The sequence below is a fragment of the Macrotis lagotis genome, chromosome 1 (genome assembly GCF_037893015.1).
Source record: "Macrotis lagotis isolate mMagLag1 chromosome 1, bilby.v1.9.chrom.fasta, whole genome shotgun sequence".
Classification (NCBI taxonomy): Eukaryota; Metazoa; Chordata; class Mammalia; order Peramelemorphia; family Peramelidae; genus Macrotis; species Macrotis lagotis.
Genome location: NC_133658.1, coordinates 39,341,531 through 39,369,466, shown reverse-complemented (window position 1 = coordinate 39,369,466; position 27,936 = coordinate 39,341,531). Strand labels below are relative to the sequence as shown.

General features: G+C 37.1%; 1 protein-coding gene across 2 annotated transcripts in view; it reads left to right on the top strand.

Moving 5' to 3' along the window:
- The first annotated feature begins 394 nt into the window (after positions 1 to 394).
- Positions 395 to 27,936, top strand: part of LOC141496075 (interleukin-36 gamma-like) — a 33,564-nt gene continuing 6,022 nt past the window's right edge. For both annotated transcript variants that reach the window (XM_074198202.1, XM_074198192.1), the window contains exons 1-3: positions 395 to 475; positions 23,698 to 23,843; positions 24,902 to 24,948. In XM_074198202.1, coding sequence (XP_074054303.1) covers positions 24,930 to 24,948 — 19 coding nt within the window. In that variant the 5' untranslated portion in view covers positions 395 to 475; positions 23,698 to 23,843; positions 24,902 to 24,929. The remainder of the gene's footprint in view (positions 476 to 23,697; positions 23,844 to 24,901; positions 24,949 to 27,936) is intronic.

Sequence of the window (27,936 nt, the reverse complement as noted above, 5' to 3'; positions counted from 1 at the left end):
AGTATTGCTTCTTCTGGACCCCCCCCCCCAACCATGACCACTTGTCCCATGTGAGTTCTCCATAAAATAGTCTTTTTTTTTGGGCAAGTGTATGTCTGGCTTTCTAGCACTGTGCCCAGCCTCTTGTAGTTGTACTCTCTGTAGTAGTGTTGGAATGCTAGGAAGTTTAGCTCAACAAAGGACCTCAGTGTCTGGTATCTTCTCCTGCCAGGTGATTGTCAGGATTTTCCTAAGACAATTCAAATGAAAGCAATTCGGTTTCCTGACATAGCATTGGTAAATTGTCCAAATTTCACAGACATAGAGGAATTGGATCAGCACAATGGTTCTGCAGGTCTTCAATTTGGCAGTTAGTCTAATATCCCTTTTCTCCCATGCTTTCTTTCAGAAACTCCTAAACACTGAGCTAGCTCTGGATAATGCCTGTGTCAACCTCATTGTCAATGTGTATCTCCCTGGAAAGGACAGTGCAAAGGTAAGTGAACTTGTCCACAGTACTCAAAACTCCATTTTCTGGTGTGGTGATGACTGATGGAGCACCTGGGTTTTCTTGGTGTTAATTGTTAGACCAAAATTAGCCCTAGCAGCAGAGAATAGATCTGCTGTTTGTTGCATCTCTGCTTCAGAGGTTGCATTGAGAGCACAATCATCTTCAAACAGAAGCTCATATACCAACACTCCCTCTACTTTGTTCTTGGTTTGTAGCCATCAGTGCATTAGCTGACCTTGAAGCTATGTTCATCTTCAGTGATGGCATTTGATAACATCACAGGAAACATCATGCTAAAAAGTATGGGAGCAAGCACACAACCTTGTTTCACTCCATTGGGAAATCTCAAGAGCATCGTCCATCATCCAGAATCTGGGCAAGCACACCATCCTGAAGGTGACAATACTGATGAACTTCCCTAGGCAACAAATTTTGACATAATTTTCCATAAACTCTCATAACTGATGTTATCAAAGGACTTGGTCAGATCTACAAATGTTCTGTTCCTGGCATTTTTCCTGGAATTGTCAGTCAGCAAACATCATATTGCCTCTTCCTCGACCCTTTCTGAAGTCACACTGGATCTCAGGGAAGTGATCATCTTCCGGTCTATTGAGAAGGACTTTGATAAGAATCTTACTGTGTGAAGCATTTTAATGTAAGTCATTTAGCAATGACTAAAATAGAAATATACCTATGATTGTCACAGGACACTCTATTTCCTTCACCTTTATGGAGATGGACGGTGGAGGCATCCTTGAATTCTTAGGGGATGACTTCTTCATGTCATATAACACGGAAAATTTCAGTCAGCTTTTGGATGAGCAATGAATCCCCCACCTTATAGATTCTCCCTTTTTGTAGTTTTCTTTCTCCTTTCCCCTTATCTGTCCTCACCATTGTTTTGCTTCTGATTGCTAAATGCCTCACATGGTCCTTTCTCCTTTTCCCTCCTACTTCCTTGTAAGGCAGGATAAAATTTCTAGACCCAATTGAGCATGTATGTAATTCTCTCTTTGAGTCAATTCTGCTCAGAGTAAGACTTAGTATTTATACTCTTCCTTCTACTATAATAGATGGTTTGTGCCTCTTCATGCAATGCTAATTATCCTCTAATGTCTCTACTTTCTTCTCCCAGTATATTTATATCTTAATTATTTTATATTTTTCTTATATCCCCTCTGTCAAAGTATACTTGTTTAATTATCCTGATACAAGGGTAATTCTCAAGAGCCATATGCATTACCATCATCATGATCACTTTGTACCCACACCTTCTGTTCAAATATACTCCTTTCAACTTTTCCAATAGAAATATAACTCTCATGAGCTGAAGTACCATCACTTCATAATCAATTGATACTGATGACCTCTGTCTGAGTGCCCTCTTTCCAGCTTTCCCAATAGAAATACAATCCTCATTGACTAAAGTAAGTCATCATTTCATGACCAATTTATATCCATACCCTCTGTCTAATTATGTTCCTTTCTTCTTTCCTAAGAGAAAGCAATTCTTAAGAATTAGAGATATTGTCTTCCCATTTAGACTTCTTGCCTAACATTTTATTTTTCCTTTTTGTTTGCCTTTTATGTATCTATTGAGTCTTGTATTTGAAGACCAGATTTTCTGTTCAGTTCTGGACATTTAATAAGTCAAGTTTGAAAGTCCTCTCTTTCATTGAATGTTCATCTTTTCCCCTAAAAGAATACGCTGAATTTTGCAGGGTGGTTGATTCTTGGTTGTAATTCAAGTGACTTTACCTTCCAGAATATCATATTCTAGACCCTCTGATTCCTTAATATTGAAGCTGATAAGTCCCGTGTAATCCTAACTGGAGCTGCCTGCAACCCACTCCTGCCTGTTGTACTAGGGGGCCAAATTTTGCCTTCCAAGCTGGGACTGGAACCCTCAATGCTGGACTACTGCCTTGCTTGCTGAACCTGGACATGAATTGTGTTGTGGTTAAGGGCTTCCTGCTGGCTTCTCATCTCTGTCACATACACTAGGCTATAGTCCCCTTTTACCCACGTGAGACAGACCTTTACTGAAGTTCCTCCATAGTATCTGGAGTTGAGACTTTGTTTCACTCTGATTTTTTTTTTTTCACTTTATGGTCTGTTTAAAGTCTTCATTTAAAGTCATTTCTGGAAAAGCTCTAGAAGTGTCCTAGCTTCCTGCTGCCATCTTGGCTCCTTAGGCTTAAATTTTTTTTTATCTAGTTTTAAAAATTGTGTCAAATCTCCTTCTAATCATATAATCATGTTGAAAGGAAGCAATAGGGTGATCTTTTATAACTAAATAACTCGTTAGTTTTAAAACTTCACGATCTCTATTATTTGTGATTCAAACGTCAATTCACGATCCCTCACTATGATACCTATAATACGTAGTATTATATAATATAGTAACATGTATAACTTTACCAAAAGTCACCAATAGGGTTCATCTTCTTTTTCAGAGTCAATATAGCAAACTAGGCTCAATATCCTCAGTGAAAGTTAGGATTTCAGGGGGCAGCTAGGTGGCACAGTGGATAGAGCACTGGCCCTGGAGTCAGGAGGACCTGAGTTCAAATCCAGCCTCAGACACTTCATAATTACCTAGCTGTGTGGCCTTGGGCAAGCCACTTAACCCCATTGCCTTGCAAAAACCTAAAAAAAATGAAAGTTATGATTTCAGAAGAAGTATTTATTTCAGAACTAGGGACCCAAAACTTGGACAGGGTTGGCATACAATAATAATCTTTTTCTGTAAGTACTCAAAGAGGGAACTTTTTTTTTTTACCCCTGGCATTTTCATACTAATAGTGTTGGTTTATATATTGTACATACCATATTACAGGCTTTTTTCTGTAGCTTGAAAGTTGCTTAAGCTTGTTTTTAATAATACTTTAAAACGTTTAGTCTAAGTTTCTCAACTTGTTACCATTCTAAGTCATTAGAAAAAATACCTGTAAATTAGTTAGCATTTTGTTCTGTTCCTACAAGTCTTCCTACAAAATAGGAAGTACAATATACTTCATCCTTTATACAAACCAGGGACTGTGTTAAGCTTTTTTTTTTTTTTTAGGTTTTTACAAGGCAAATGGGGTTAAGTGGCTTGCCCAAGGCCACACAGCTAGGTAATTATTAAGTGTCTGAGTATGGATTTGAACCCAGGTATTCCTGACTCCAAGGCCAGTGCTCTATCCACTATGCCACCTAGCCACCCCTGTGTTAAGCTTTTTAAAACTATATGTTTTCCCCAACAACCCTAGGGGATAGGTATAAATGTTTATTATTCATTTTATACAAATAAGGACTGATTAGATTTACTAATTTAATTCCATTATAATATTTCAGTCCAATCAGTTTTGATTTATAATGAGTAGGGGCAATAACTAAACTTCAATTTGCACAAGGTCCCATTATTTTTAGTTGGCTTATCTTAAATTCATGGTGACTATCCTAACTTTCCATTACTGTTTATTTCTTTGAGTTTCCCAAATAACCAAATGAATTCCTTTAAAATTTCTAAATTACAAGTCCTTTACCATGACTATTTAAATCAGAACAGAAATAACTCTTTCTCTACCAATCAATTAATTCATGTTATGTTATGCTTATTTTGTAGTCATATGAATTAATTATTTTGTAGTCTTATATTAATTCAATTTCTTTTTCTTTATTTAAGGCAATGGGGTTCAGTGACTTGCCCAAGGTCATACAGCTAGGCTATTAATTCTATTTCAATGGGACTAAAACCCTTTCTGAAATTGCCTTTTCAACACTCCAGGACCCTTGACTTTCAAACTTTGAATCTAATCTGTGTCAGTGCAAATGGATTCCATCTTTCTTTACACTTTGACTCATTCTGAGCTTTTTAAATTTCCCAATTAAATTTCCTCTTTTTTAGTTCTTTAGTGGTTATAAATGCACATTCCATACCAATTTCTTTAAGGGTTTTTTTAGGTTATTAGAATTACTTACAATCACTCTTTGTGTGTGTGTGTGTGTGTGTGTGTGTGTGTGTGTGTGTGTGTGTGTGTGTATGTAAGACTCTAAGTGATAGAACCCCCAAAACAACTCACTCAGTGCAATAAATCCCACATTGGATGGTGTCACAGGTTTCCGTAAGCAGGATGATTTTGGAGAAGAAATCATCTATCACCTTCTCAAAGTTAACTTTTGTTATGCCAGAAAAGCAATTACCCAACTATTTTATGAAGGAATTCACTTGGCAATGACCAAGAGTTCAACTATGGCACAAGAATGACATAGTAATAGCACCACTGGAAAACTATCTGATAGAGATTGTACTTTTTTCTAAAGTGCTCAAAGTTTAACTTTTTTCAATTTCTTTTAAAATTTTTTTCCTTCAAATGATTCAAAATTAAGTCCATTTGATTTGTTTTTTTAAATAATTTGCAAGTTCTGCTTTTCTTTCAAATTTTCAATATTTTATATCTTTATAAAATTTTAATTTGATTTTAATTTGATCTTTTCTAATTTGATCAGCCTTGGTCACTTATTATTATGATCATTTATGGCTTTTCAGAATGACTATCCTTACTTTCATAGCTGCTATCCCTGTGAGCTGATCAAAATGACTTTGGTGGAACTCTAATCAGCCCTAATACCATGAAAGCTAAGGGTTTTTTCTCTCCTATGAAAGGGTTACAGAGCTGCACCACCAGCCCCCAATCTCTGCAAATGGAATCACAGTATCTTGTTCCTTTAGTCACAGCTGTGACTGCCAACAGCATGACCCTTTCTCCTTTTTTCCTTTTATGTAAACTAAACTATTCCCTATATTTTTTATTTTTATTATTTCCCTGAATTTCTATTTCACTGAATCTCTCCTGAACATATCTTCTGCCTAGTAAGATAGTTCTTAAAATACAAACTTCATCTTTAAATCAATCTCTCAGTCATTTTAAAAGTGTCCTTTAACTTATCTGTGAATTTTATTGTTGTCTTCATTAAACTCTACAGTGTGTTAGTACTCTATAAATTGATCAAAATTCTTTATAAAGGCATTCAGATTTTAATTTGGAAAGGAAAGAAATTTGAATGTTCTTTTTTTCTTTCTTTTTTTTTTTTTTTTGCAAGGCAATGGGTTTAAGTGGCTTGCTCAAGGCCATACAGCTAGGTAATTATTAAATGTCTGAGGCTAGATTGGAACTCAGGTACTTCTGACTGCAGAGCCAGTACTCTATTCACTGTGCCACCTAGCTGCCCCGAATGTTCTTTTAAAAATTTGGTTTTCAATTTTTTTTTTTGGTATCTTAGTTTTCAACTAATTTTGGTATTTGTCTTTCATTTCATCAATCTCTAATATGGTCAGTGGTGGAAACAGAGAAAGAAATAAAGATTTCTCCTCTTTTAAAGTTTTTTTGAAAGCTTACCTTTTTCTAACAGCCTCTTTCCTGTGCCTGATCACTCCAAAACAAAATAATTATTAGCTATGGATCAGCACAAAGGACAAATAGCCTAGACAAAATAGATACATATTTCCCATTCTCTTAAAGATTTTTCTAATTGCATAAGGTCCCTTTCTATCTGAAATAAAGAATCAACTATTCCTAAACTTAGTTTCATCATAAGACAAAACATTAAATCAGATCCAAACTTTTAAGTTTTTCTCTAGGAGATTTTGAAGTCAAGCTCTTCCCTGGAATTCTATTTAATATAGAATTTATGTTTAGCGTGTAGCTGGCATCCTGTTATCAATCTAAGATAATCCTTATATTAACTAATTATGTTAATACTGTTATAATCTGTTCAATAAAGCATGTAATGTAGTAACAATACAAATTACTTTAGTCTAATTTGCCAGATTTACCCATTTAAAGTGCACTTTGTATTTAGAACAAGTCCCTAATTAATAGAAGAGTTGATTAAAATTTCATTTCTCTTGACTTTTTACCAAAGTATAATCAAAGGAAGAAAAACTGAGAACAATAATTCAGCAATAACAATAGTTCAATTGCTCTAAACTGATTTGGGGAGGTTATTCAGTAAAATTCCATAACTTTATAAGTAATAGAAAGTTCCATGCTTTGGCCGAAGCAATTTCTGAAGCCTTTTGGATTCTCAAACCAAACTTTATACTGCATAATAGTTGACTCATCATCCTCCCAACAAGGAGTCCACCTTTTTCCCTATTGAGATTCTGTAGAATACATATTTCTAATGCCTGACCCTATTTTCTTGCTGGCATCCCCAGTAAGGAATAATAACATTTCTTTGGAGGAACTTCCCCTAAGGAAATTCAATCTCTTCTAATTCCATGATCCTAGAATTTCTGTCTGGGGAAGACCATTGAAAGAATATGGTTGGGGGCAGCTAGGTAGTGCAGTGGATAAAACACTGGCCCTGGAGTCAGGAATATATGAGTTCAAATCCAGGCTCAGACACTTAATAATTACCTAGCTGTGTGGCCTTGGGCAAGCTACTTAACTCCATTGCATTGCAAAAACTACCTAACTAACTAAATAAATGAATATTCAGCAAAATTTATACTTACTTTCCTTTAAAACTTCCTAAAAATTTAACTCAATAAAACCAAAATGAATCTTTTTCCTCAGGTCAGAACATGGTGAGATTTTTTTTTTCCCAGGGCAGTTATCATTTGGTTTTCTTAGTTCTCAAAGAAGATCTTAACATCATGATGACGTGACATGTTTGATTAAACTGAGAGGAAGTTGTACAAAGACACTGTTCTCATTATCACTTCCAGAACCATATGAACTCAGTGGCCTGATAAAGAAAGAACAAGATGACTGGTTTTGGTTTGGATATAATGGGAACCCAAGGCTTTTTAGATGTAGATCTTTTCCATATTATTGAGACTCCTTGGTGTTTTCATTCAAAGTTTCCCAAGTGGTAACTGCACCCCTTTGGATCCTCATTCTGCCTTCTAGGGGCTTAGCATTTAATATCACTGAATTAAATTAACCTATATACCAGCCATTGCAGTCCTTCAGATGCATTATCAGGAGTTATTGAGAGTTTTAAGTTTTCAACTCCAGGATTTCTTATCCAGTCACTTTTGTTTACATTCTTTAAGGGAACAGTCACCCAGAAGAGTAGTTCTTAATGACAGGAAGGGAAGCTGACTATAGACATGAGGTCCTTGGCCAGATGACACTCAATTGTGAATGTTTGCCATCTGGAATTGCTTTGAGGAGGATGCTTTGCAGACCAGACCTGTCCTGGGTACTGAGGTCTTGTGACTGTTTCTCAGACCTAAAGAATTAGCACCAAGGATCATTTTATACATACATATATATGCTCAAGTGCTAAATAAATTGGCTAAATATATAATACATATTTATATATGAAATATATTATATATGTGCATGTGATAGATTTTATAAATTATATCTAAAATATGTGTTTAATGTTTCACATACCAACACACACACACAACAGAGAAAGACAGATACATAAATGAATATATGTACACATTAATTAGGTTGCATAGAATAGTAAATAAAGACAGTGAATTGGGATTCAGAGAAACTGAGTTCAAATTCTGAGTGCCACTTATTACCTCTGTGATTATGACCAAATCACTCAACCTCTATGGATCTGTTTTCTCACCTGTAAAATGATAAGCTCTGAGGTCTCTTCCAGCTCTCAATCTAGAATCCTTTATTCTAAGGCCAAATAAAAGTTGGTAATGTCTAATAGAAATAGATGGAATGATTGCTATTCAGGTTTTTAGAAAGGGAGACCTGGGAGGAATCTCTCCCTCTGGAGATGATGATACAGAGATCTTGTGTTTACCCTTAGATCACACAGTTTGTTGTGGGGGTGGGGAAGCTAGGATGAGAATCTAGATCTGCTGACTCCAAATTTTCCCTCTCTACCACCTCCTGCCTCCCTGAATCTCACCTCCTCCCTAGCACTTCCCTGTCTCTCTGAATCCCACCTCCAACTCAGCACTTTCCTACCTATCAGAATCCCATCTCTACCCCAGAACTTCCCTCTATCCAGCACTTCCCTGCTTTCATGAATTATGAATACTTTGAAACATGATTCAAAAGCTCACAAAAGATTCTGTGGTCAGATGACATAGATATTGGTGAGGCACTTAAATCATATCAGTATTTCTATCCATGAAGTAAACTCAGAATGAACATTAGCCCTGAGTCAAAGTCTGGGCAGATCTCGGTGTGTTTCATTACCTGGATATGAGAACTGATATTCATCATTTGCCTTCTCTGTAAAGCCATTGTGAATAAATGGACATGTAAATGTATAAGAGATATTTAGATCCTTGTACAAAATTACTTCATTGCCATAAATGTTGTTGCTCAGTTGTTTCAGGTTCTTCATGAATCTGTATGGGGATACAAGAGTAGTTATCCATTTGCTTCCTAGTGAATTAAGGCAAATAGAGGTCAAATGACCTGCCCAGGATCACATAGCTAGTGAGTTTCTGAGGCCAGATTATAATTCAAGTCATCCTGATGCTAACCTAGTGCTTTATTCACTGAGCCAACTCTGAATAACTTCCTAAAAACTATCAAAGTTTAATAAGTTTTTATAACTTATAATTCTGATAAAAAAATCAATTTCTCTGATTCTAATTAAGGTTTATAAGTCTGAAATTCCTCTGCCTTTCTCAGGATCTGTGTCTCTCCAGTTATAAATTGGAAGGAAGTCAGACTCTGTATGAATTAGCCTGTTCCCCCTCTAAATGCATCTCCAACTTGACTTTCACAGTTGTGTGAAAAATTACATAAAGAGAAGGCAGGAAATTGGTCTGGTTGTCCCTATAAGAGACCCCCAAAATTCTTATACTTAAGATATTTTGGAAATGGAGAAATCCCAATGTTATATATATATATATATATATATATATATATATATATATATATATATATGTGTGTGTATATCTTTAACATTTTTGATAACAACATAAAATAACAAGGCAAAAAAGGAGACAATAGCCCTGCTGCTAATTGGATCTTTGTCAGTTCTGATATAGAATAGATTTTATGGATGGTAAGAGGATGGTAAAGTAATCAATGACACCTTTATACCCTAATGTGTAACTTTATTGGTTAGGCACCAAAAATTTATGATTCTTTGTATGTTTTTCTATAAGTTCTCTCTTCATGCTCTGGGTATACAGCTCTAATGATGTCTTCCACCTATAGAGTTCTAGATAAACTTTAGAGAATAACTTTATGCATAACTAATGTTTCATTATTTCATTTTTAGCCCAAAGTAATTAAGATAAACAAAATTATGTGATATACACATTACTGAGTGTATGAAATCTTTTTTTTTTTAATTTGACAGTTTTGTGGTTTTTACTTAGAATCTTACAAAGGATGTGGCTGTGATTATCAGCATTTAATTCTGGACCACTAATAGACTCAGAAAGAGGCCTTTATCATCCCTCAAACTCATATCTGAGAATTTGAGACCACAGGGTCTCATCTTGAGACTCAGGCAGATTCTTCCTGAGCTTTGGATCAAGTATCTTTCCTAGCAAAGGGTAGCAATCATGGATAAAGAAACTTGTTCTTGATGAATTTCTAAGGAAGAATCTCCAATTCTCTAAATTTGCACTTGCTTGAATCTCCCACAATTATGCCTTTGATGCATACTGATGGATGTGACTTGAGTCAACAGTTAAGTGCTTTAGGACTAAAAATGGGAGAGGTCTTGGTGATCTATATAGACAGAAAGTGTTTTATCACTTGGGATTTCCCTCTACCAAGGAAATCAAAAGTCTTGTCCAAACCTAGACTCTCAGAAAGTAGACTTTAGAAATCTGATGGGTGATAAGAGTTGAAGGAATCCATTGGAGAGGGAGGAACTTCATTATCCCTAGGTTCTGTGACCTTCAGTAAGCATGGTTGATATAGGTGGAAGTGATAGAGTTGGAAAGATGACTTCTCAGGAACCATTCATTTCTAGATCTCTGATCCTAGCAAAATTAATCTTCCTTAGTTTTGATTTTCTCATCACTATGATATGGATTGGTAAGCTATTCTGCTAACCTCACCGAGGTGTTAGAATGTTCCAATGAAATACTCTAAATGTCTTTGAAAAGTTCTAGAACAGTCTATGGATATCTGACGTTTTGTTACCAAATCACGCACCCTGAGTTTATTCATAATTTCTAGTTATGTCTGCCCATATGTGGCAATGCTACTATAGGATGAGCAGAGGTTTGAACTCAGGTCTTCATGATTCCAAGACCAGGTCTCTATCTGCTATGCCTGTATGAGGAAAGATGCCTACAATGAAGGTAATGAGAAAGATTGGCAATATCATAGTTAATATTTTTAACAGCGTTGCTCCTGACCAAAGTCTAAATTCTCAATCTGTAATTAAGGACTATGAGTTTGGAATTTCTATCTCTCCTATTTTTAATTGCTCAAACAATAACAGGAAGAGAAGTGATTAGAAACTGGTAAATCTGGCTAGTTGTTATGAGAACCATATAGGTATCTGGTATCAAGTAAGAGATAGATAGCCATCTTCTCTCTGCAATGTAAAGGTGACATATCTATGAGCAAATGTGTGCCTGATCCTCTAATCATTAGAGGTTTTAATATCTCTTTGTTCTTTTCAATGTATAAATTCTCCCTCCTCTCTGTTTGAAATGGTCATTTCCATTATGGCCTCCTCCCATAGGTATCTTGGTAAATTCTAGAGAATAAATTTCATGCCATTTTATTTTAGCCCTACATTTTTTAATAAATATTTTGTTTTTCCGACTGCAAATAATGGCAGTTTTTACCGATCATTTTTTTGCAAGGTTTTGGGTTTTACCATTTTTTTCCTCTCCCTCCCTCCCCCCTGACAGAAAACATTGTGATATAGGCTTTCATTTGGAACCATGCTAAACATAGATCAATATTGAACATATTGTGAGAGAAGAATCACAGGGAAAGGAAGAGGACTGTGTTTTCCAGTGGATGGCTTCAATAAGAACCAATCATATTCTCCAATGCCATAAGCTAATGGTACAGCTGGATCCAGAAGCAAGAGAGGGAACCACAGCTGTGGTTCTTTTAAGTGAGGAAAGCACAAAACTCTCTGAGTCAGAGGAGCAAAAAAAAAGAAACTTTATTACAAAGATTACTATAAGTAAATAAGCAATACTGAGAATTGATCATCTAAATTTTCCTATGGAAGCTAAGAGAATACTTAGGAAAAGTAGCAAGGTAAAGGAAGCATGACAGTTACTATAGCAACAATTATTTGTCTTTCATTTTCAAAGAAGACCACAACATCAGGAAGGTGATGCCACGGCAAGTACATGTGAGAGGGTACTGTGCTAAGTCACCAGCCTCACTTTCCCCTCCAGAGTCACTTGGGTCCAGTGGCCAGATATGAATCAGGAAGACTGGAGATAGTCCTTGATGCCAGGCAGTCATAAATGACATGCCCAAGGTCACACAGCTGATAAGTGCCAGAGACTGGATTCGAACTCCTCCCCTCCTGATTCCAAGGTCAATGCTCTATCCACTGTGCCATCTACTGCCCCCTATAGCAACTGGGCTGGAACAAAGGTAACTAAAAGCTACCTAGTTGTTCAGCACCTGAGGGAGGGGGAAGGTAGCTTTTTCCGAGCTCTTGGGGAAAAGATCAGGTGGCATTAGGGGCTGAGCTGGGAGATACCAGGGCAGGACTAAGGAGCACATGACATCTGGAGGAGCTAAAGTTATAGATTAACATTACATTTTAAAATTAAGGTTAAGAATTTATAACATCTTAGCTGAAAGCATCAGCTTGACTGGGATTTAAGGTTTTGTTAATTCAAGGTAATCTTGATGTTTAATTAAGAGAGCCTGGTTAGATAACTTAGACTCACTAGTTTACAATGGATTACATAGCAGACCAATACAAAATCAATATAGAAACAGGGGAGGTTTAACAGTTTTAAAAGACTATTTGCTTAGGTATGTTCCTTACTTATAGAGGGATTTGGTTGTAAGGAACAATAAAGAGAAAGGAAAGGATAACATTTGTCTCAATATAGATAAAAGAGAAAAGACTGCACTACTACTCTGTGCCCAAAGTTCCACCACTTCAATGGGTTGAGCATGGCCACCTAGCAAAGGGGACTGAACAGAGGAAAGAGATGTAAGAACATTAGAGAAATTGGTATCAACCAAGAACATCTTCTCATGTTGTGTGGCCAGATGGTAGGGTGAGGCTGAAAGGGATTAAATGATTTGTCCAGGTCACACAGCTTGGAATTATCTGAGTCTGAATTTGAACTGAAGTCTTCCTGATTCCAGGCCAACATTCTATCCACAGTTCCATCTATCTGCTCAAGTTGACAAAGTGATACAGACCACAGGCAATCTCTCAGTTGCATAGCATTCTGTCTTACTCTTGCCTTTTGGGCTCTGCCTAGGAATTACCAATCATCGCTAATCAAGAATTGAAATTTATCTCCATCCTTTGCATCTCAGACTGATGGATCCAGTCTGTTAACATCCTTTGATCTCAAGTACACAATTAAACAGTCATTTAACTGGATTAGTAAAAGTTCGGATGGTTTTATATATATATATACCATAGAATCCAACACTCCAAATATTTCTCAGCCCCATCTCTCTCAAGGCAAAAAATTCTCTTTTAGGTTGAAATATGGTTTCTCCTCTTTCAACCTACCATAGTTGTAGGAGAGCCAAACCAAAGGTTCATTATCTTACCATAAATCTCCCTTATCCCAGTGAAGTGGAACTAAGATATAAACACTGTTTCAATGACAATAAGCATTTATTAAGCACCAACTATATGTATTGCCCTATTCTGGTTGCTGGAGAAAAAGGTTGAAACTGAAATTGGCTTTTCCTACAGGGAATTTAAAGCAATTGGAGATAAGGGATGGAATCTGTGGCAGGAATCTCCAGTGATTCACAGTCACAGTTACAGGCATAGGCTGGGCAGCATAGAGAAAGGGGGAAAGGGAACAGAGGGAGAAAGAGAATATGGAGAGAGAGAAAGAAAGAGATAGAGGGAGAAACAGATGGAGGGAAGAATAAGAAGGGATGGGGCGGCTAGGTGGTGTAGTGGATAAAGCACCAGCCCTAGAGTTAGGAGTACCCGGGTTCAAATCCGTTCTCAGACACTTAATAATTACCTAGCTGTGTGGCCTTAGGCAAGCCACTTAACCCCATTGCCTTGCCAAAAAAAAAGAATAAGAAGGGAGACAAGGAGAAGTAAAAAGGAGGAAGGGACTTTGTTTTTTTTCCTCTCTAGTTCTGATTCTTTTTTTCATAATATACCTAATATGAAAAATTTTAAAACATGATTGTACAAGTATAACCCACATCAAATTATTCACTTTCATGGAAAGGGGAAGGGAGAAAAATATGGCACTCAAAAGCTTGCAAAAAGATGAATGTTGAAAACAACTTTGCATGTAATTGGAAAAAATAAAATAAATTAATATTCAGAAAAAAAGGGGGAAAGGGGTAGATGGAGATGTCATAATAAGGTTTCTAATCTTGCTGCCTATGGTCTTGCTCTTAGTTTTTTTGTGAGAGGCCCTCTGCTACCAAGACTGAGCAAGCATAATCTAGATCATAATCTCTGTTAGCAATCTCTCCCCAACCTCTGCTTCCTCAAAGTCCTATTCCTTACCCATCTTCCCATGCCCAGTGAAGAAGATAGAGGAAGGTAGTGAGGAAGGAGTAGGAAGAAAGGGATGCAGCAGAGGGAAGGAGGAAGATGAAAGAACAGAGAGAGAAGAGCAGAAGAGAGGGAGAGAGAGATTTAGCTTAATTAGACATAGATCAGATTCAATCCTTAAATTTCAGAGAGATGCCACACCATTTGTAAAATTTTAGAGTTAATATAAACATAGTGTGAGAGCTGGAAAGTCCTCAGTAGGTTTTTTGGGGGGAGGATGTTGCAAGGAAATGCGGTTAAGTTACTTCCCCAGGGTCACACAGCTAGGTAATATTAAATATCCCAGACCACATTTGAACTCAGCTCCTCCTCACTTTAGGGCTGGTGCTCTATCCACTGCACTATCTAGCTGACCCTCAGTGGTTTTTTAAATCCATCGTAACACACCTGATGAGTGGTTCTCTAGGCTCTTTTTGAAAACTTTAATGGCTCCAAATTGTAGGAAGTTTTTCTGGACTCCCAAACTGATATCTCTCACTTTTATCCCTATGATTCTTTCTAAAGTGGTGCCTCTCAGAGGCCTAAGTTTCCTTCATTGTTCAGCATTACCTCCTACCTGAGGACTTTTCTGACTCTCCAGAACACTTTTTTTTAATGCATCATGGCCCCTTCCAAGCGTTTGATAATACCTATGAATGCTTCACAATCATGCTTTTAAGTGTATGAAGTAAAATCTATCAGTCAATGATCATTTATTATGTACCTGCCATGGCTACATAAAAAGAGGCAAAAGACAGTCCCCCTTCTCAAGGAGTTTATAATCCAAAAGGAGAGGCAACAAGCAAACAAGTAAATGCAAAGCAAGCTGTATAGAGGACAAATAGGAAATAAGTAACAGAAGGAAGACACAGGAATTAAGAAATGGATCAAATTTCATAGAAATATGGAAATATATAAAATTACAAAGAAGAGCAATTATACTGAAATATCTTTATCAAAATATTAACAAGGGAAAAGAAGGTCATTGTCCTCAGGTTGAGAACCCCTCTGTTCAGAAGCTTGTCCCTCCTCTTTCTGTTGCCTTGTGCATATTTTTTTGGTACATATTTTGCACATATTTTCTATCTAGTTCTATAACACCATGCATCCCCTACTAAAGCAGGGATGAGTTCCTTTCAGCCTTTGTATCTCTAGCACCTGGGCAGTGTCTGTTACAATAAAGTCTTCATAAGGTCATTCTGAATGGGAGATTGGCTTATTTGGGTGGTGTCCTGGTGGAGGCTGGTGTTTCAGACCAATTTTATAACTTCATTTGGGCACACCCTTCATGGAGAGAGGAGTGTCAAATATAAGGTAATGTATTGTAATAATTTAATTATGTGATGTAATGATGCAATGATTGTGAGATCCTAAAATATCATATGGGACTTAATTAGCAGGATCTATTGTTTTTTTTTTCACTGACTAGGATAGAATGGAGAATGAATCTTAGAACTACTGGAAAGCAAACAAGTCTGTATTATCTGATATTTTGAGAACTTTAATGTAAACATGGACGACTTAGGGCATTTTAAATGTTACTTTATTTTATTTCTTTCAAATACATGCAAAGATAGTTTTCAACATCCATCTTTTTGGAAGTTCCACATTTTTCTAACCTCCTCTCTTCTCTCCCTCTTTCCTATGGCAGCAACTAATTTGATATAGGTTTTATATATATATAATCATACTTAACATATTTCCATATTAGTCATTTTGTGAAAGAAGAATCAGAACTAAAGGGGAAAAATCCATGAGAAAGGAAAAATAATAAAACAAGAAAAATACAGGAGAAAGAAAAAAATCATAAAACAAGTTTTAAAAATGAAAATAATCTGCTTTTCTCTACATTCAGACTCTACAATTTTTTTCACTGGATATGGATGACATTTTCCAGCAAAATATTTTAGAATTGTCTTTCACTACTACCTAGAACATTTTAGGGGAAAAAAAGGGCTGTCCTTTTGAAATAATGTCTGGTAAAGACAGAGAGGAAAATAAAAGCACCTTTCAATGCAACTATTCCATTTAGAGGTGAAATTAGACCCCATGTGGAATCATGTGATGATAGAATTAGAGCTAGGAAGGACCTTAGAGTTAGCTAGTCTAGCATTCCCAAACCAATTTTACAGATGAAGAAAATGAGACCCACAAAACTAAGTGACTTACTTAAGATTGCACAAGGAGTAAACATCAGAGATGGGAGTTTTACCTGGGCCCTATGACTGCAGGGCCTGTGATGTTTCTGCTCCCCTTGATGGTTGGACTTGGGTCAATTGGACCTGGGTCAATGGAATAAGGTAATTCCTGGGTAAGGACTAGGGCTTTGGGAAGCAGATCTTCGGGAGAGATTGCCAGCAGAGATCATAGTTTGGATTATACTGGCACAATCTTCTTGGAGAAGTCCTCTATCAAAGAGACTAAGAGCAAAACCATAGACAGCAAGGTTTGAGTCTTTTGACAAGTTTATTGTTTAATCAAAATGTAAGTACTTATAGAGAAACGTTTTACTGAATGTTGGCAGTTCTAAAAAAAAGGGTTAATTCCACATCAACCTCACTAAAAACTATTGTGTACTTTCTAAATATTTTTCTTTATTAATAGAGTTGATTTCTTCTAGCAGATTTTAAGATCTTTCAGGTCAGACACTATTTGTTTTTATCTATGTATTCCCAATCCCAAATCTAGTATCTGAGTTTAGTAAATTACCATTCAATGAATTAAATGACTTGTCTCCCCCTTTAAGGAATTATATTTGTAGGACAGGTATGAGTTGAGGTCAAATCTTGGAATCCTTTGAGTGAGATGTTTAGGCATAAAAAGAAACTAACAACAGTTCTTTCCATTCAGTCTTTGGTTCTACATTCCTTCATTGACAGAATTAGATATGACTCTGCAAAGTTATCTTCTTTTTTTTACTCATTTGCAATCTGTTTGAAGTTTTGTCCAGATTTTTGTCTGATTCTCACTTTGGCAGTGGTTTCAAATATTTTTTTTCCTATGTTTTGAAGAGGACTAATGACATCAAGGGGTGATGTCTTGACTTGGACATGAATTAGATTTAAGTAGGTAGAGTTTTATTAAGTAGTCAGTCTCACTATTTTCCAGAGTCATAAAAATCCAGTGCAAAGACAAAAGCCAATGGATTAGCCTCTTTGGTGTCTGACAAATCTCTGAGCTCTCCAGTGACTTCAAGGTCATTAGAACAAATTGTTCTTATTGGCCCATTCATCCAGGGAAGTCTTCATAGATTTGAGGAAGACTGCATTGTAACTCACTGACTGACTTGAGGCTTTAAATACCTTTGGGGAGGAAAGTTAAATAAAGTGATAAGGAGGGAGAGAGAAAGAAATAGACTATGTAAGATTTATTATGGTGCTTCATCTTATTCTCCTTTCCTTGATGAGCATGCAAGGAGAGCAATACTGCAGAAAGTTTTTTGGATTTATAATCTGATCACAGGATAAAAATCTCACGTCAGCAACTTATCACTTGTGTGATCCTGGACCAATATAGCAATCTCTCTGTGTCTGATATTCTTCATCTGTAAAATGAAGGGACTTGGATTAGATGGCTTCTAATGTACCTTTCTACTATAAATCCATGATTCTATGGTCCTTTCTAGATCTGATTTCAGATATTTTGGTACTGTAATCAGATACTAATTTAACATCGTACTGTTTCTTAGGACTGAATTTCTAAGGCAAATCTTATGATTCCTCCAAGATATATGTCTCTGGGACTCACCAATAACCATTCAATTATTTGCCCCAGACATGAATCCTAGGATCATGGAATTAGCACAGACTAAATTTCCTTAGACACTAGTAACAACAAGCCTCTAGATAGCAATCTTGATAATTTATTCCTCCAAGAAAGTACTGACCATTTATTAAACTGATAATAGCTCCTTGCTATATAGAACTGTAGAATAATGGCAATTATTCTTGTTCCTATTGATAATACATTGAAACCAGCAAATGGTAGAAAATATAACATTTACTACAAGATATAAAAATTTAGTTCTTAATGAATACCTTCAAAGCAAGTGTCAACAAACCGCAATTGTGGGTCACTCCTTGAATTGTTACTTGACTTGTTGTCGTATTGATGTTTATGATCTCAAACTCTAGGGCAATCAAATTGTGAATATTTCCTTATTAATTAGCAAGTTGTAACTTATCCACAGTATCCAAAACTTCTCCATTTACTATAATTGATGACAACATATGAATGGTGTGGTGTTGGCTGGTGGAGCACCTGTGTTTGCTTCATGTTAATTGTTAGGTCAAAATTAGCACAAGCAGCAGAGAATTCATCCATATTTTGTTGCCTCTCAGATTCAGAGGCTACATTGAGTGCAGAATCATCTGCAAACAGAAGAAAATGCAACACTCCCTCTACTTTGGTCTTGGCTTGTAGCCTTTTCAAATCAAAGAATTTACCACCAACGTGGTAGTTGACCTTGAGGCCATGTTTATCCTCAGTGAAGGTATTTGAAAACATGGCTGAAAACATCATACTGAAACACATGGGAGCAAGGATACAGCTTTGTTTCACTCCACTGGGGACCAAGAAATCAAGATAGTATCATCCACTATCCAGAACCTGTGCCAGCCATCATGGAACTGACATACAATACTGATGACTTTCCCTGGTAAACCAAATTTTGACATAATTTTCCATAAATCTTCACAACTGACAGGATCCAAGGCCTTGGTCAGATTTACAAATGTTGTATACAGACCTCTGTTCTGCTCTTGGCATTTTTCCTCGAGTCGTCAGGCAGCAAACACCTTCAATTCCTTCTAAAGTCATACTGGCTCTCAGGGAGATGATTATCTCTCAGGAGAAGGATCAGTCTATTGAGAAGGACTCTGGCAAGAATCTTACCAGCAATCACCAAAAGAGAAACACAGCTGGAATAGAATCAGTACCAGGTGCTTTGCCATTTGCAAGGAGTCTAATGGCATTCAAAACCTCTTCAGTTGGAGTTTTAGCTAGGGACTGATTGACTTCAACTTGAGGTAAATGCTCGGTGGTTTCTTCATTGATTGATGATAGTTTGTTAAAAACACTATGGAAACTTTCAACCCTCATCTGGGGGTGGCTAGGTGGTTCAGTGGATAAAGCACCAGCCCTGGAGTCAGGAGTACCTGGGTTCAAATCCGGTCTCAGACACTTAATAATGACCTAGCTGTATGGCCTTGGGCAAGCCACTTAACCCCATTTGCCTTGCAAAAACCTAAAAAAAAAAACCCTTATCTCTAGGATTATGTCCCTATCATAAATCAATGTGGATCCATTGATACAGAGTAGTTGGGATACACCATAGGTCTTTGGCCAACAAATAGCCTTCAGGGCATTATAAAAGCACTTTGTTACTATCAGCATAAAATTGAATTTCATCTGCCAAGAGTCCTGCATCTCTGTAAACTTCAGTTGTACTTTATTTTTGATGGAATTAAATATTGCCTTCTTAGAAATGGATGAACTATCCTCTTGATGGATTTCTGTGGAGTTCTTGTTTTTCATTTATTAGCTTCTGTATTTCCCCATCATTTTCTACAAACCAGTCTTGAAGTTTGTACGTATTCTAATCTAGATGAGCAAATGCAGGATTAAACTCCAGGTCTTTGAAAGCTGCCCACTCTTATCCTATTCCACTGTTAATCTACTATGTGTTGATTCAACTTTTTCTCCAAGTTAGCAACAAACTGTTCCCACTCAGAAAGGCATCTAATCTCTTGACATTAATTCTGGTAGTCTTTGTGCCTTGTGTCAGATGCTTCAATTGAATGTAAATATTTAGATTGGAGAGGATGAGTCTTTAATCAGTCCAGCACTCTGCACCAAATATTGACTTTGTTACTCTCACATCCTTGGTCCGTCTCTTCTCCTTACAATCACACAGTCTATTAGATACCAATTTTTGCTACAAGGGTGCATCTAGGAAATTGTATTGCATTTAGGTAAATGAAAGAGTGTTTGTGATGGGAAGGTCATGAGATATACAAGTTGTCAGAAGTAGGTGAGTATCGCTGTTGCTGTTTCCAACTCCATTTCTTCCAAGGACTCCTTGCCATGTTTGGTAGTCTGAGCCTACTCTAGCATTAAAGTCACCCAGCATTATAAGCTTGTCCTCTTTTAGTACATTGTTGATAGAAAAGAGAAATTCACTTACCTTGACAGTGATCTTTCCAGGGGAGTACATATTGATAATGAAGTTGACCTGCACATTTCCAGAGCTAGTGGAAGATAAGAGGTATTAGACTGAAAGTCCAAGAAGCCATTCTGCTGACCTTGTAGCTATATGCCTGTGAAACCTCATTAATTTACTTAGTGCCATGTCAAGAAACTGAATCACTTACATTTAAATTGCCTAAGGAAGATTCTGAAGATCAGCAGGCAGGAGAAGATACAACACTGAGGTCCTTCCTTGAGCTAAACTGCCTAGCATTACAACATTACTACAGAGTGCAACTACTACTGGCTGGGCACGATGTTAGAAAGCCAGAAGTAAGCTTGCCAAAAAGACTATTTTATGGTACACAATGCAAGTGCTCATAGGGAGGGTCAAAAGAAATGATAATTGGACACCCTGAAGGTCTCTCTTAAGAACTTTAGAATTGATTGTATAGCATGGGAAACTCTGGCATAGGACCATCCAGCATGGCATGGCCTTCCAGAGAGGGTGCTGAGCTCCATGAGGTAGGCGATATTGAAGAAGTTCAAAGGAAACATGACATAAGTGTAAACAGTCCCAAGTGTTCACATGGACTATTTGTGCCCAACTTGTAGTAGAGCATTCTGAGCTCATATTGGTCTGATCAGCCACAGTCAGACACACTGTAAATTGTCTCAAACATAACAATGGCATTTTGATCTTCTTTAATAGCTAAGGAAGAGAACCAACCAGCAAGTTGCAACACTTCTCACTAATTAGTCAATTAGTTCAGAGTTCTATCTAAATAAGAAGTTGTTCATATCTCATATCAAAACCCCTTATTTTCTAGGATCACCTCAGTATTAAATATACTGACTGTATAATTCATTAACAATAAAACTGATAATAATATAAAGATTTAGAAAATATTATATTTTATTGGAGAGCCAAAACACAATCCGAATCACCTCAAATCCTTACTGTGATACGGAATAGTTTTCATTACTTTTGGAAATATATTCTACCATTCATTTTACCTAAGAAACCGAAGTTTCCACTAAAGATTTAGCTTCATCTGCTTCACAAAATAAAGGTTAAAACATCAAGAGAGTTTCTTTCAGTAATTCCTCAATAATTTCTATGATAGGAAAATAGTTTCTTCAGATTGTCTTGTTACCACTCTCAACAGTTTCCTGAAACTAACTTCTTATAGAAAAAGATGTAACACTTTCACAACAGCAGTGCAAGGTTTCCAGTTTGTTATTGTTGTTTCGCTTAATCATGTCTGACTCTTCATGACCTCATTTAAGCTTTTCTTGGGAAAGATACTGGCATATATTGCCATCTCCTTCTCTATTTTACAACTGAAGAAACCGAGGCTTTTCATGACCTGGGCTGGTTCACCCACCCTCAGGCAACTTAGTAACCCCTCTTAGCAGGAATTCAGAAATGTTAATACCCTTAACTGATGTGGGCTCCAATTGGCCTTTCATCTTATAATTCAGAACTTCTGAGCCTCCAAAGTAGTTGGATTATCGGCAAGCACTGTAAATCCTGGCTTTCTATCTGACTTTTAAAGTCCTTCATATTTTGGCCTTTTGTAAATTTCTAGTCTTTATTAGAGTAGGTTTAAACTAGATCCAAAAAGAAGTTCTGGGTCTGAATATGTCAAATCAATGAGGTGATAATCTCCCCCTTATAACCCCTTCCCATGTACTCTTTTTGAAATGGAAATAAATATTAAACCAAGTCATAGAAATTTTCAGCAAGAATATACAAGTTGTCTTCATGTAATTTTAAGCTTGTTAGACTTCTGGTGTATTCTGTATAAAAGTATCTCAGGTCAGTGACATCAGCCCTCAAGAGATTCAGTGTTTGTCAGATCTGAAAAGTTCCTTCCAAGCCCTGACCAAAGTGACTTAGTCCACTTCGTCTATCCCTCTTCTGGTTCTGTATGTGAATAACACAGCACATGTTACTCATTCATTCATTTTTTGATTTAAAAATGATTTCTTATATTTTTTAATTACAGGAAGAAATTTTAACATTCATTGTTTTTTATAATTATTTGAGTTCCAACCTCCGTCCCTCCCTTCCCTCTCCCCTCCTTGAGAAGACAAGCATTGTCTATGACATAAATTATATAAATCATACATTTGTAGTTATACAAACCAAGTTTCCCTGTTAAGTTATATGTGGGATGAAAATCCACTTAAAAAATATAGAGACCCTTCTGAGCAAAAAGGAAAGTTTATTTTGGCTTTTCTCGAGAAAAGGGCATACTACAAGTCTCACAAAGGTAGTGAAGATCAAGGAGCTCCCCTGAGGTGACAGTCAAGGAAAATTATATGACCTAGTGCAATTCCCCCCTCCCTAGCCGCCTCTCTTCCAACCTGATTGGTTAAGGTTTTCAGTTACAATCTTTACGTGAAAAATCTTCTCAGCATCAAAGAGAAGAAAGAAAGGTTTTCATAGAATATTACCTCACCATCCAGATGGCAGATTTCTAATGACCTTCTGTTAAATGAATTAATGTCTGAGTATGCAAGGTCTTCTTAGTTTTAGCACTTATCAAACAAGAGAAGGCAGGCTACTGTTCTCACAGTCTGTTATCAAACAGGTGGCCAACTAAGACTGCAAGAGCTCTTATCTGGAAATATTCCACTATTTCCCTCCCTATCAGAGTCAATGCAAGGCCTTTCTGGAAATAGTCCATGTTTCACTCCCTAGCCAAATCAGGAGGGTGTCTGACTGGGAATTGCAAGGCTTCTCTCCCTCTTCTAAGAATAGTCTAAGGGTAATAGTCTTGTCTTTGTTTTCATGATATTTAACTCTGAGAGGATTTCACTAAGAATATTAACTCTTTTTTTTAAGGTTTTTTGCAAGGCAAATGGGGTTAAAGTGGCTTGACCAATGCCACACAGCTAGGTAATTAAGTGTCTGAGGCCGGATTTAAACCCAGGTACTCCTGACTCCAAGGTTGGTGTTCTATCCACTGCGCCACCTAGCCACCCCAGAATATTAACTCTTAAGAGGGAATATTCCACTCAATTATACTGCAAAAGAGAAAACATCAGAAAAATTAATCAAGAAAAATAAAGTTAAAAATATACTTCTGAAAAATTGTTCGTGTCTTTTGACATTTGATCAATTAGAAATTATTGTATTTGCATGATTTTGGGCCATTTGAGAAACTAGGCTTTGATCAGAGAAACTTGTTTTAAATAATTCTGACCATTTCCTGGTAGGAGGTAACTAGGGATTTTTCAAAGTAAAACTAAGGTGGAACTTTCATGACCCAGCCCAGTTTCTCCCACTACTGCTGACCCAACTCTCCCTACCCAGCCAACCAGTCAACATCCTTTGACATCTTTGATAATTGCCTCAAATCTCTCTCCTTAAGCTTTCATTTAGGAGTTGTCCCCACCCAAGCTATAGAACCGCCCAGTCCTTCTACTGGATAAAAGAACAAACAACCCCAGAGAATCTCATTGGAGCTTAAAGAAACTGTCACAGTTCACTTCAGGAAAGCCTAAGTCTTTGGACCAGGTACTTTTTGATTCTTCCTATAGCCTAAAATCATTTGTCTCTTGATCTTTTTCTCACTACTGTCCCTTGGTTTCCAGGGAGGGGAGTGGATCTGAATTCTATTATCAGGATCTTTTGGTTTTTGCTATAGGATCCATTATGGCCCATGAGAATAGCCACTGGGAGTAGTCACTGCTGATTAATGAGCTGGATTTAGTATGGAAACTCTTAGTGACATATTTGCCTAAGTCAAGAAAACTGCACATTGTCAGGATCTTTGAATGGATATATATATATATATATATTCTTGAGGGCTGATCTATTGTCCCATCTGTTGCTCTGATTTATTCTGGAGGCGATGCCCAGGGGAGATCCCTGCTGAGAAAGCTGAGCAGAGTACCTGGGGTACCAGAGAAGATGAGCCATCTGTGAATTTGTTTAGTCCAGTAGCATGACCTAGGGGATTTCCTCACCTTAGCACAGCTATGTGGCACAGTGAAGGTCAGCACCTGAAATCAAGAAGACTCAAATTCAAATCTTACTCAAACACTATTATCTATTTGACCTTGAGTAAATCACTTAATTTCTATCTGCCTCAGTTTTCTCATTTGAAATATGGGGATAATAACAGCAGTTACTTTCCAGGTTGCTATAAGCATCAAATGAGATGTAGAATGTTTAGCACAGAAACATTTGTAAAGTGCTTAGCCCGGTTCATGAGTGGAAAAGAGAGGACAAGGATTCAGGATTTAGCAAGCTCTATTTATGAAAGTTCTTTTATTTATTCTTTTTCTTTTTTGGTTTTTGCAAGGCAGTGGGGTTAAGTGACTTGCTCAAGGTCACACAGCTAGGCAATTATTAAGTGTCTGAGGCCGGATTTGAACTCAGGTACCCCTGACTCCAGGGCTGGTGTTCTGTCCACTGTGCCACCTAGCCACCCCTGAAAATTCTTAAAAAATGCTTCTCTCCGTCCTTTCTCACTGACACCTCTCTACAGAGAGGGGCTGAGATAAAGTTAAGTATAGGGCTACCTCTGAAGAAAGTCCTTCAAATCCATTGTCTTTAATCTCTCTTTACAGGAGTAGTGAGAATCTTATCATACGTATAATGGAATGCTTCAGGAAAGGTAAGCAGACAACATGGCAGACAACATTGGTTCTCAAACTAGTAAGAATGAGAAAATTGAGTTGTGTGGCATGCCAAGAGCAATGTATCTGAAGTTACAAATCCTCTGATACTCACTACCTGGTTCTTCTTGGGTCAATCACTTAATACCCCTGTGCCTCAGTTTCCCCATATAATTGTAATAATATATCAACAGCAGTTAGCATGATGATGTGCTAGGCACTGCACTTCACAAATCTTGTCTTATTTGATACTCAAAACAACTCTGGGAAGGAGGTGCTATTATTATCCTTATTTTATAATTGAGGGAACTGAGGCAAATAGAAGTTAAAATGGATTGTCCAGAGTCAGGTAAATGTCGCAGGCTGGATTTTGCCAAATGTGTTGGACTAGATGGTCACAATCTAGCTTAGTTTCTATGACCTGTGTCCACCCTGGAGAGGAGAAGACTAAAGGGCTATGGAGAGGTGATGTTTGCCAAGCCCAGTTTTAGAGAATCTAAAAGTCACACATATAAGAATCCATGTGAATCCCCTAAGTTTCTACCAGTGTATGAAAGATACTTGTGTGTCCCATCACAGTTTATTTTCACCCATACTTGTGGCAGAGGCATTCTTTTTTTCCAAGACTGCTGGTATCATTTCCTACCTCCGAATGACCCCAAATTATATTTTATATATACTTTATCTTCCTATACACAGTTCTTACTTTACATAAATTTATTCAAATTCAACTTTTCTTAAGGAATTCTGACAGAAATCTGCATTCCAAAAACTCACCTAAGTTAACTGTCCTTCAGTACCTGCTTTCTCCCTGATCCTACCTTTTGGCTTTGGTGCTCTGGAGCCTCTCACCCTCCCTCTCCCACCAAAAGCAAACTAAAAAACTTTTCAAAATGAAATCCTCCAAGAGAAAGTACAACAGAGGAAGAAGAGAAATCTTCCCCCTCCTACCCATCCCCCATAGTGTGATGGGGGTGGGGGGGCTTGACTTGAGACCTCCTTTAGTGAGAGAGAAGACCATTGTCCTGCTTTGCCTACCTGTCCTCTTGTCTGCCTTCCATCTGGCACAATTTGTCTGTCCTCCTTCTGGTCCCCACATACCCCCTTACTCCCATGCCCTGTTCTTCCTCTAAGTCTGGTCCCAATCCATGTATATTATTCCTCCTGTTTTTGTTCCTCTGACCGTATCCTTGAGTCTGTACTGACCCTTTCCCTCCATGGGAGGCAGTCCCTTTACAGCCCCCTTCCTGCTTCTACCCATTTCTTCCCTAAGTCCCAGGTAAATTCACATTACTGCTAATGTGCCACTCATATAAAGAGACCTGTCTTTGAAGTGTGAATGCTTAGTATGTCTACATGCAAGAGAAAGAATCAGTGATCACAAATTTCTGGCTGCTTTTAACAAAAAATAGTCATGCCAGACTAAATTTATTTCCTTGTTTGATGGATTAACTAAACCTAAAGATGAAGGAAATGCCACAGATAAAATTCAGCTGGACTTGGCAAAGCAATAAATGATCTCCTGCTATTTTTTTGTAGGAAAAAATAGAGATATGCTGCCTAGACTATAAGACAATTAGAATCTAATTGGATTCAAGATTGGTGGGATGACTGGACTCAAAAGAAGATTGATTAATGGTTAGGTGGATAGAGGTCTAGGAGAAGGGTCAGTAAAACCTGAGTTCAAATTTGGATTTAGCTATTTGCTAGTTATCTGACCCTGGGCAAGTCACTTATCCCTATTTGCTTCAATTTCCTCATCTAGTAAATGATGTGAAGAAGGAAAAGATAAATCACTGCAATACTTTACCAGGAAAATCCCAAATGGCATCTTGAAGAATTGGACCTGACTGAAAAACAGCAAATCCTCCAAAAAAATGATTTGGAAGGAACTCTTTAGTGGAATACCCCAGGGATCTGTTCTTGTGACATATCAGATACTTATCAAGCTTGCAGATGAAAACAGAGTGAAGGGGGACAATCAATACCCAGAATTATAAAATCAGGGTTCAAACTGATCTTGACAGGTCAGAATATAGGTTTTATGCAAATAATATTAAATATAATAGGAATAAATGCAAAGTCCCACATTTAGGTTTAAAAATTAACTTAGCAGTATGAGATTGTGTGGTTAGATAGCAGTTTGCCTGCAAAAGATCTGGGTTTTTCATTTAGTAATAACTTAAATGAACTGGAGAATCCTCAAAAAAGGGAAACCCAATTCAGTGTCTGCAGCAATATTATTCTAGGCCAACATAGACACAGACACAGAAATACAGACATACACTCACACTTATAAACATATACAAATACTTATAAAGACACATACATACACACACACACACACACACACACACACACACACACACACACAGTCCTGATGTGATATGGAATTGCTTTAAGAGAATCAGTCACATCTGAGAAGAAAGTTACTGAAACTCTGTCCCCCTACCTGGATTGTTGTATTCTTATTAAGCCGTGAGCGAGGATTTGGGGAAAATGAAAGCAGTCAGATAGATGAGGGTCAGGCCTTAAGTCCATCCCAGAAGAGGATGGTTTACAGTAACTGGGGTTGTTTAACTTGGAGGAAACAAACATTCAGTGGGGAAATGATAACTGCTTAAATATTTAAAACAAATCCTAGAGAAAAAGAATAGATTCACTTTATTTGACTCAAGACAAAAAGCAGAACAAAATATAGTTTTCAAAGAGGCAAATTTAGACCCAATTTCAGGAAAAGACTTCCTGTAATTAGTGAAATTGGGCTATGGTCTGATTTGGTGAATTCCTCTGAATTAAAATTTTTCTATTAAAAAATATATTTTAGACACACTCAACATTTGGGAGTGGGTTGAATAAGATGAACTTTAAGTTCTTTTCCATATCTGAAATTTTGCAGTTCCTTCAGTCAAAATCAAAACTATTTGGTCATCAAAGTAGGGATTTAGATATAGAGAATGTGACCTTGTATACGCTGTTTGGGGCTG